The sequence below is a fragment of the Ranitomeya variabilis genome, chromosome 3 (assembly GCF_051348905.1).
Source record: "Ranitomeya variabilis isolate aRanVar5 chromosome 3, aRanVar5.hap1, whole genome shotgun sequence".
Taxonomy (NCBI): Eukaryota; Metazoa; Chordata; class Amphibia; order Anura; family Dendrobatidae; genus Ranitomeya; species Ranitomeya variabilis.
This window is the reverse complement of record NC_135234.1, coordinates 577786508-577797607: the sequence shown is the minus strand read 5'-3', so window position 1 is coordinate 577797607 and position 11100 is coordinate 577786508. Positions and strand designations below refer to the sequence as shown.

Below are 11100 nucleotides of genomic sequence, written 5' to 3'. Positions count from 1 at the left end.
ATGTATTGAGCTTTGTAAGAAATCTGAGTCCTTGACCAAATTCGAGCAAAGGTAAGGTTGTAGAAATAAGTGTAGTTCAGTAAACATAATAAATCAAGAGAATAAAGCAATCATTACTGTATGCTAATAAATGAAGTCCATCACGACATGGCTCTTTACCCCTTAAAAACTGCATCTGAATAAGTAGCAACTAATTTTAAAAAAATCATAACGTAAAAAGAATTTTTGAAAAAAAATATTACAAAGTCTTAACAATATTTTATTGAAAAATATTGCTTGGTTCATAAAAAGAATGTGAAATTGTATATACAATATTTTATTTAAAAATTACAGCGTGAATTGAAATGTATAATTCAGGTTCTTGCACAGAAAAGTTATGTTGGGAGTACAATATGGAAGACTTTACAAGCTCCAGTTGTTTTAAACACAAGCAATACTTATTACCAGTTTGAAATGAAATGTTGCAGGAATAAAATTTCAAATTTGACATTAAAAACAACTTTTAATGTGTTATAACAAAATAAATTACATTTTATGTGCATAAAACTAGATATGTGTAGAAATCAAAATTTGTACACTTTCTAGGACTAATTTATGAGTTCAGTCTTTAAAGGGGGACACAGAAATTAGAAAGTTATGTGAAATCTATGTTGTTTGGATTCCTAATAATAAGTTCTGATTTTTTTTTTCCAGTTTCTTATGGTGAAAAGATGATGTTTCAGTTAACACATCAAAAAAGACAAAATATATCTCCCTTTAACAATACAATGTACAGCTACAATAAGAAGATGGGCAGTGATCATACCATACAGTAGTGGGTTGACAGTGACCTGTCAAGTCAATACTCAGTATCAGTGGAAGAATATCAAGTGTTTAAGGTTTGTTATTTAGGAACTTTAAAATTAATAGAATTCTATAAAAATATGTCTGGTGTCTCGAACAGCTCATCGGCCAGATACCAACCCCATGAGTAATGTTTTCAGGGCTTTAAAGACTTAATATACAAATAAAACTGGCAGACGTTAACTCTTCTCTTCACCAGATTCTTAAATTTTTGAATTAATACTGTGACGTCAGGACAAATATGTACATGCCTGCATGCGTTAAAACTATAAAGGCTTTTTAAGAACCAACAGAGTGACAAAACATATTGTCTAAAATTATCTTCCTAATCACTAGTAGTCTACTGCATACATAATACCTTCTGTGTGACTGTGTCTATGTACACATGGCCTGCAACACAAATAGACAATTTCTTATTCCTGATCCTCATGGTGGTGAAAGAGAAAGATATACTCATTGTTTGGTTGATTCTGGACAAGAGGCTCAAGAACACAAAGTCATTAGTTTACATTCAGCAAAAAGAGTTCATTTTGTTAAATACAGTAGTTCAGTTTCCAAGAGCAGGTGTTTCCCATTGTAGGGTAAAAGTGTTATGAAGAAAACATTTTTTTAAGTAAAAATTTTTTGTATCAGTCCTATCTTTATTGACATATATTTTTCAGGATTTTCCATTTTAGTGCATGCCCTTTAAGGAATCTTCATATCAAACCATCTCTGCTGGTTTAGGCGTGAGAAAACATTTCGGATATTTAAGTGGACGCTGCTGGAAAGTTCTGGTGTGCTCAGATAAAGAAATATACATGTTCTTTAAAAACACGAAAGAAGAATGGTGGATCTTGGTTGTTGATAATTACAGTCTCTACAGAATTGCAGCAGCAGCTCGTAAGAAGTCCATCAAGTGGAGCGCTACCATTAGTTATAAAACCTTTCAGACTCTCCAGTAGTCACAGGTCACTTGTCTGACAATACTGTAGATTCCTGGGACATCTGTATAGAAATGGAGTGTATTTTTACTTTGAACACATTTACATCCTTCAGACTTTGCAATTAGTCTACAGAATGTTCCCACAGAGTCTTCAGCTGTTGCATATCTGTCTTCAGTACATAACACTGGTCTTTAAATACAGTCGTCCATCTGGAAAGAAAATAATAGAGTTGTGGTTAAATTTACCTCTGGAACATCCATTATACCTCTATCTTTGGAAAAACAATGAGATTTTACAAAAACATCATTACACCATAAACTGAAAGAAAACTAACACAATATTAGGCTGTGGGTGAAAATCTGGCACCTGCTACAGCTGTAACTATACAAACTTACAGAGGAGCAGACCTATGTTTTTACATTTACATTTTACCATTTTTCTGCAACTAGTAGGTTTTTTATTAAAGGTAATCTATCATCAGGTTTTGCCATTAAACCTGAGAGCAGCATAATGTAGGGACTTTTTTTTATAAAATCACTGTTTTATCAGCAGGAGATTATCATTAGAAAACTAAAATACCTGTTGCCATTTTGTCCTCAACATTCATGAGCGCTGTATAGCCACGCCACTACCACTGATTAGCACATTTCTGCCTGTGAACAGTCTACTCAGAAATTCGTCAATCAGTGATGTGGGCGGGGTTATATAGAGCTCAGCATTCAGAGAACCGGTAGATTTGAAAAAGAGAAAACAATGATTTTATCAAAACTGCAGAAAGCAGCTCAGAATTACATTGCTGGAATAGGGATCTCTGCCCCTAGAATACATCATGCTGCACTCAGATGGTGTGGTTGCAAAAACCTGGTGACTGATTCCCTTTAAACTGGACTTGTCTCTTAAACTCAGTAAATATATCTTCAGGCTACATTCATAGAAAAATAATAAATCAGACATGCCCTTAAATATATATATAATATATAGCTGTTTATTTGCAAAGGTGTTCTATAGAGTTGAGTGAATTTGTCTGAAGAGAATTTAATTCTCCTCAAATTTTACAAAAACTTTGGATTCTCCTGAATTCTAAGTTTTTGCAATTCGTTTTGAGCAAATTCAACAAAATGGAAGCCAAATGGATGTCATTTTGTTGAACTGAAGAGGAACGGGAAAGGGTTAAAAAATATATTGCTCATCTTTCTACTTATCTTTCCTGCTGTCGCAGCCACCGGCCACCATTTATGTTGTCCTGCCTCTTTATTATGATGTATTCTGGGGTGCTTCATTCTCCTTTGCCTTCACGACTCAACCGCAGGGCTTGTGACACCAACTAGGCCTAAAACATTGTGATGTACTTCATGATACAATGTGGCCCGCCATAGCTGAGGTCTAGTCATTGTCTGAAGCTTCATGATGCAATGTGGTCAGCCATGTCTGAGGTCTAGTCAGTGTCTGAAGCCTCGGTGTGCAGAACAATGAGAGGATGACACACAGTGGGCAATATAAGAAAAAAAGGCCAAGTACTGGATGGCAGTGAGCAGTGAGTGTTAATTTTTTTCTCTTTACAGGATGTGGTTATTTTTATGAGTCCTCAGAGAATAATAAAGAACATTCATTTTGAATCATTTTAACCCCTTTCTACCATTGGTTGTACTATTCCATCCATGTGGGGTGGACCCTACTTCCCAAGGATGGAATAGTATGTCCAGAGCGATCAGCCGCGCTCACGGGGGGAGCGCGGCCGATCATGGCCGGGTGTCAGCTGACTATCGCAGCTGACATCTGGCACTATGTGCCAGGTGCGGTCACGGACCGCTCCCAGCACATTAACCCCCGGCACACTGCGATCAAACATGATCGCAGTGTTCCAGCGGTATAGGGAAGCATCGCGCAGGAAGGGGGCTCCCTGCATGCTTCCCTGAGACCCTCGGAGCAATGCGATGTGATCGCAATGCTGTGAGGGTCTCTTACCTCCTCCTCCCTGCAGGCCCAGATCCAAAATGGCTGTGGAGCTGCATCTGGGTCCTGCAGGGAGGTGGCTTCACAGTGCCTGCTCAGATCAGGCGCCGGAAGCCTCACTGCTGTGCAAGTCAGATCTGACACAGTGCACAGCAAAGTGTCATATCAGCGATCTGTCACTTTACTGTGATGTCCCCCCCAGGGAAAAGTAAAAAAAAAAAAATTACATGTGTGAAAAAAAAACCCCTAAATAAATAATAATAAAAAAACAATATTGTTCCAATAAATACATTCCTTTATCTAAATAATAAAAAAATAAATAAAAGTACACATATTTAGTATCGCCACGTCCGTAACGACCCAACCTATAAAACAGTCCCACTAGTTAACCCCTTCAGTGAACACCGTAAAAAAAAAAAACAAGGCAAAAAACAACGCTTTTTTATCACACTGCTGAACAAAAAGTGGAATAACACGCGATCAAAAAGATGGATAAAAATAACCTATGTACCGCTGAAAACAACATCTTGGCCTTCAAAAAACGAGCTGCCATACAGCATCATCAGCAAAAAAATAAAAAAGAATAACGCGATGCAAAAATAATTATTTTTTCTATAAAATAGTTTTTATCGTATAAAAGCACCAAAACATAAAAAATGATATAAATGGGGTATTGCTGTAATCATATTGACCCGAAGAATAAAACTGCTTTATCAATTTTACCAAACGCGGAACGGTATAAACGCCACCCGAAAGAAATTCATGAATAGCTGGTTTTTGGTCATTCTGCCTCACAAAAATCGGAATAAAAAGCGATCAAAAAACGTCATGTGCCCGAAAATGTTACCAATAAAAACGTCAACTTGTCCCGCAAAAAACAAGACCTCACATGACTCTGTGGACCAAAATATGGAAAAATTATAGCTCTCAAAATGTGGTAATGCAAAAAATATTTTTTGCAATAAGAAGCATCTTTTAGTGTGTGACAGCTGCCAATCATAAAAATCCGCTAAAAAACCTGGTATAAATAGTAAATGAAACCCCCTTCATCACCCCATTAGTTAGGGAAAAATTAAAAAAATGTATTTATTTCCATTTTCCCAATAGGGTTAGGGCTAGGGTTAGGGTTAGTGTTAGGGCTAGTGTTAGGGATAGAGTTAGGGTTGGGGCTAGGGTTAGGGCTATAGTTAGGGTTGGGGCTAAAGTTAGGGTTGGGGCTAAGGTTAGGGTTAGGGTTGGGGCTAAAGTTAGGGTTTGGATTACATTTACGGATGGGAATAGGGTTAGGATTAGGGTTAGGGGTGTGTCAGGGTTAGGAGTGTGGTTAGGGTTACCATTGAGATTAGGGTTAGGGGTGTATTTGGATCAGAGTTTCAGTTATAATTGGGGGCTTTCCACTGTTTAGGCACATCAGGGGCTCTCCAAACATGACATGGCATCCGATCTCAATCCCAGCCAATTCTGTGTTGAAAAAGTAAAACAGTGCTCATTCCCTTCGGAGCTCTCCCGTGCACCCAAACAAGGGTTTACCCCAACATATGGGGTATCAGTGTACTCAGGACAGATTGAACAACAACTCTTGGGGTCCCATTCTCCTGTTACCCTTGGGAAAATACAAAACTGTGGGCTAAAAATTAATTTTTGTTAAAAAAAAATTGTATTTTCACGGCTCTGCATTATAAACTGTAGTGAAACACTTGGGGGTTCAAAGTTCTCAAAACACATCTAGATAAGTTCCTTGGGGGACTAGTTTCCCATATGGGGTCACTTGTGGGGGGTTTCTACTGTTTAGGTACATTAGGGGCTCTGCAAATGCAACGTGACGCCTGCAGACCAATCCATCTAAGTCTGCATTCCAAATGGTGCTCCTTCCCTTCCGAACTCTGCCATGCGCCCAAACGATGGTTCCCCCCATATATGGGGTATCAGCGTACTCAGGACAAATTGGACAACAACTTTTGGGGTCCAATTTCTCCTGTTACCCTTGGGAAAATACAAAACTGGGGGCTAAATATAATTTTTGTGGGAATTTTTTTGTTTTATTTTCACGGCTCTGCGTAGTGAAACACTTGGGGGTTCAAAGTTCTCACAACACATCTAGATAAGTTCCTTAGGGGGTCTACTTTCCAAAATGGTGTCACTTGTGGGGAGTTTCAATGTTTAGGCACATTAGTGGCTCTCCAAACGCAACATGGCGTCACATCTCAATTCCTGTCAATTTTGCATTGAAAAGTCAAACGGCGCTCCTTCCCTTCCGAGCTCTCCCTTGCGCCCAAACAGTGGTATACCCCCACATATGGGGTATCACCGTACTCAAGACAAATTGTACAACAACTTTTGGGGTCCAATTTCTTCTCTTACCCTTGGGAAAATAAAAAATTGGGGGTGAAGAAATCATTTTTGTGAAAAAATATTTTTTATTTTACGGCTCTGCATTATAAACTTCTGCGAATCACTTAATGGGTCAAAGTGCTCACCACACATCTAGATACCGTATATACTCGAGTATAAGCCGAGATTTTCAGCCCAAATTTTTGGGCTGAAAGTGCCCCTCTCGGCTTATATTCGAGTCACGGTCGGCGGGTGAGGGGGAGAGGGTGCTGAGGCATACTTACCTGCTTCCGGGGCTCCTGGCGCTGTCCCTGCAGTCCCACGGTCTCCGGGTGCCGCAGCTCTTCCCCTGTTCAGTGGTCACGTGGGACCGCTCATTAGAGAAATGAATATGGACTCCACTCCCATAGGGGTGGAGCCGCATATTCATTTCTCTAATGAGCGGTAACGGTGACCGCTGATAGAGGAAGAGGCTGCGGCACCGAAGACCAGCTGTCCGGGGGAAGGAGCGGGATGCCGGGAGCAGGTAAGTGTTACATATTCACCTGTCCGCGTTCCATACGCCGGGCGCCGCTCCATCTTCCCGGCGTCTCTCCGCACTGACTGTTCAGGTCAGAGGGTGCGATGACGCATATAGTGTGCGCGTCGCCCTCTGCCTGATCAGTCAGTGTAGCCGAGACGGGACGCTGAGGAGCTGCAAGCAAGAGAGGTGAGTATGTCATTTTTTTTATTGCAGCAGCAGCAGCAATGGCACAGCTTTCTATGGTACATCTATGGGGCAATAATGAACGGTGCAGAGCACTATATGGCACAGCTTTCTATGGTACAGCTATGGGGCAATAATGAATGGTGCAGAGCACTATATGGCACAGCTATGGGGCAATAATGAACGGTGCAGAGCACTATATGGCACAGCTATGGGGCAATAATGAACGGTGCAGAGCACTATATGGCACAGCTTTCTATCGTACAGCTATGGGGCAATAATGAACGGTGCAGAGTGTTGTGAATTCCGTTCTTGGGCTCCCTCCTGTGGTTGTGAATGATACTTTTGGGAGTTCTGCCCTTGGGCTCCCTCTGGTGGGTTTGAGTGGAACTGCTGCTCCTGGAGTTTGGTCTGGCAGCTGACTTCACTAATCGGCTCCCTTGGCCTTGGTATTTAACAGGGCTCTGGCCTGTAATTCATGCCAGCTGTCAATGTTCTTCTAGGTTAGACTCAGTCTTCTCCTTGGATTTCTCTGATGGCCTGTCCATGTCAGCATAAGATAAGTTCTTGCTAGTTCTTGTACTTACTGTTCAGTTTAAAGTTATGTCTCTTTTTGTCCAGCTTGTCATTATGAAACATTCAGGCTAGCTGGAAGCTCTGGGGAAGCAGAGTTGCCCCTCCACACCGTGAGTCGGTGTGGAGGTTATTTTTGTAATCTCTGCGTGGATTTTTAGGTTCTATATACTGACCGCACAGTTCCCTTTCCTATTTCTGTCTATCTAGTCAGAGTTGGCCTCCTTTGCTAAAATCTGTTTTCATCCCTGCGTTTGTCATTTCCCTCTCCACTCACAGCCAATATATGTGGGGGGCTATCTTTCCTTTGGGGAATTTCTCTGAGGCGAGATAGTTTTCTATTTCCATCCTTAGGGGTAGTTAGTTCTTAGGCTGTGAAGAGGCGTCTAGGGAGTGACAGGAACGTCCCACGGCTATTTCTAGTGTTTGTGTTAGGATTAGGGATTGCGGTCAGTAAAGCTACCACCTCCTCAGAGCTTGTTCATGATCTATTTTGCCCACCAGGTCATATCAGTGCTGCTCCGTACCCACCAGGTCATATCAGTGTTGCTCCGTACCCACCAGGTCATTTCAGTGCTGCTCCGTACCCACCAGGTCATTTCAGTGCTGCTCCGTACCCACCAGGTCATATCAGTGCTGCTTCCTTCCCACCAGGTCATATCAGTGCTGCTCCGTTACCACCAGGTCATAACAGTACAGCTGGCCCACAATGTGTTAAATACATCTCTAAAGAGGGAAAAGAAAGTTCTGAGTAATTTTTTTTTTTTTTTTTTGTAGCTTGTTTTGTCTTTTTTTTCCCCTTAATCTTTGGGTGGTTTAGTATTTGGGTACTGATATGGAGGTTCAGGGTTTGTCCTCGCGTGTTAATCATCTCACTGCAAGGTACAGAGTATCCAAGATTATGTTGTCCAGACTCCGGTTTCTGAGCCTAGAATTCCTATTCCTGATTTGTTTTCTGGGGATAGATCTAAATTTTTGAACTTCAAAAATAATTGCAGATTGTTTTTTGCTCTGAGACCCCATTCCTCTGGTGACTCCGTTCAGCAGGTGAAGATTGTTATTTCTCTGCTCTGTGGAGACCCGCAAGACTGGGCATTCTCCCTTGAGCCAGGGAATCCTGCATTGCTCAATGTAGATGCATTTTTTCAAGCACTCGGACTGCTTTATGATGAACCTAATTCTGTGGATCAGGCAGAAAAAATCTTGCTGGCTCTGTGTCAGGGTCAGGAAGCAGCAGAAATTTACTGCCAGAAATTTAGAAAGTGGTCTGTGCTTACAAAATGGAATGAGGATGCCCTGGTGGCTATTTTCAGAAAGGGTCTTTCTGAAGCCCTTAAGGATGTTATGGTGGGGTTCCCCACACCTGCTGGTTTGAACGAATCAATGTCTCTGGCCATTCAGATTCATCGGCGCCTGCGTGAGCGTAAGGTGGTGCACCATATGGCGGTGTCATCTGGGCAGAGTCCTGAGCCTATGCAATGTGATAGGACTTTGACTAGAGCAGAACGGCAGGAATTCAGATGTCAGAATGGGCTGTGTTTTTACTGTGGTGATTCTACTCATGCTATTTCTGATTGTCCTAAGCGTACTAAGAAGGTCGCTAGGTCTGTTGCCATTAGTACTATACAGCCTAAATTTCTCTTGTCTGTTACTCTGATTTGCTCATTGTCGTCCTTTTCTGTAATGGCATTTGTGGATTCTGGCGCTGCCCTGAACTTAATGGACTTAGACTTTGCCAGGCGCTGTGGTTTTTCCTTGGAGCCTTTGCAGAGCCCTATTCCCTTGAGGGGGATTGATGCTACGCCATTGGCCAAGAATAAACCTCAGTACTGGACACATTTGATCATGTACATGGCTCCAGCACATCAGGAAAATATTCGCTTTTTGGTGTTGCATAATTTGCATGATGTTGTTGTGCTGGGTTTTCCATGGTTACAGGTACATAATCCGGTGCTGGATTGGAAATCTATGTCTGTGACTAGTTGGGGTTGCCAAGGGATACATAGTGATATTCCTGTGATGTCAATTTCCTCTTCCCCTTCTTCTGAAGTTCCTGAGTTTTTGTCAGATTTCCAGGATATATTTGATGAGCCTAAGTCTAGTTCCCTGCCTCCTCATAGGGACTGTGATTGTGCTATTAATTTGATTCCTGGCTGTAAGTTCCCTAAGGGTCGACTTTTCAATCTGTCTGTGCCAGAGCATGCCGCTATGCGGAGTTATGTGAAGGAGTCCTTGGAGAAGGGGCATATTCGCCAGTCTTCGTCACCGTTGGGAGCGGGGTTCTTTTTTGTTGCCAAGAAGGATGGCTCCTTGAGGCCCTGTATAGATTATCGCCTTCTCAATAAGATCACGGTTAAATTCCAGTACCCTTTACCTTTACTTTCAGATTTCTTTGCTCGGATTAAAGGGGCTAGCTGGTTTACCAAGATCGACCTTCGAGGGGCGTATAATCTTGTTCGTATTAAACAGGGTGATGAAGTGGGCATTTGAGGAGTGGCGTCATTGGCTTGAGGGAGCTAAGCATCGCGTTGTGGTCTTGACCGATCATAAGAATTTGATTTACCTCGAGTCTGCCAAGCGGTTGAATCCTAGACAGGCTCGATGGTCTTTGTTTTTCTCCCGTTTTGATTTTATGGTCTCGTATCTTCCGGGATCTAAGAATGTGAAGGCGGATGCCCTTTCTAGGAGTTTTCTGCCTGATTCTCCGGGAGTCCTTGAGCCGGCTGGTATTCTCAAGGAGGGGGTGATTCTTTCTGCCATCTCCCCTGATTTGCGGCGGGTGCTTCAGGAGTTTCAGGCTGATAGACCTGACCGCTGTCCTGTGGGGAAACTGTTTGTTCCTGATAGATGGACTAGTAAGGTAATTTCTAAAATTCATTGTTCTGTATTGGCTGGTCATCCGGGGATTTTTGGTACCAGAGATTTGGTTGCCAGGTCCTTTTGGTGGCCTTCCTTGTCGCGGGATGTGCGTTCTTTTGTGCAGTCCTGTGGGACCTGTGCCCGGGCCAAGCCCTGCTGTTCCTGTGCTAGTGGGTTGCTTTTGCCTTTGCCGGTTCCTGAGAGGCCCTGGACGCATATTTCCATGGATTTTATTTCTGATCTTCCCATCTCTCAGAAGATGTCTGTCATCTGGGTGGTTTGTGACCGGTTTTCTAAGATGGTCCATTTGGTACCTTTGCCTAAGTTGCCTTCCTCCTCTGATTTGGTTCCATTATTTTTTCAGCATGTGGTTCGTTTGCATGGCATTCCGGAGAATATTGTGTCTGATAGAGGTTCCCAGTTTGTGTCTAGGTTTTGGCGGTCCTTTTGTGCTAGAATGGGCATTGAGTTGTCTTTTTCTTCGGCATTTCATCCTCAGACAAATGGCCAAACTGAGCGAACCAATCAGACCTTGGAAACCTATTTGAGATGCTTTGTGTCTGCGGATCAGGATGATTGGGTGGCCTTCTTGCCGTTGGCCAAGTTTGCCCTTAATAATCGGGCCAGTTCGGCTACCTTGGTTTCGCCTTTTTTTTGGAACTTCGGTTTTCATCCTCGTTTTTCTTCGGGGCAGGTTGAGCCTTCGGACTGTCCTGGTGTGGATTCTGTGGTGGACAGGTTGCAGTGGATTTGGACTCAAGTGGTGGACAATTTAACGTTGTCTCAGGAAATGGCTCAACGTTTTGCTAACCGCCGTCGGTGCGTTGGTCCCCGGCTTCGTGTTGGGGATTTGGTCTGGTTGTCTTCTCGTCATGTTCCTATGAAGGTTTCTTTCCCTAAGTTCAAGCC

The 11100-nt window shown here is 42.5% G+C and overlaps 1 protein-coding gene across 11 annotated transcripts in view; it reads right to left on the bottom strand.

Moving 5' to 3' along the window:
- Window positions 1-240: 240 nt before the first annotated feature.
- DACH1 (dachshund family transcription factor 1) overlaps window positions 241-11100 on the bottom strand; it is a 561137-nt gene continuing 550277 nt past the window's right edge. For 7 of the 11 annotated variants that reach the window (XM_077297257.1, XM_077297259.1, XM_077297261.1 and 4 more), the window contains one exon: window positions 248-1978. Coding sequence is in view for 4 of the 11 variants with exons in the window: in XM_077297260.1 (XP_077153375.1) it covers window positions 1941-1978 (38 nt within the window). In the remaining 7 variants the exon portion in view is untranslated. Of the gene's footprint in view, window positions 1979-11100 lie in introns of all 11 variants that reach the window. The other 4 variants (XM_077297260.1, XM_077297263.1, XM_077297265.1 and 1 more) reach the window with 1 other exon arrangement.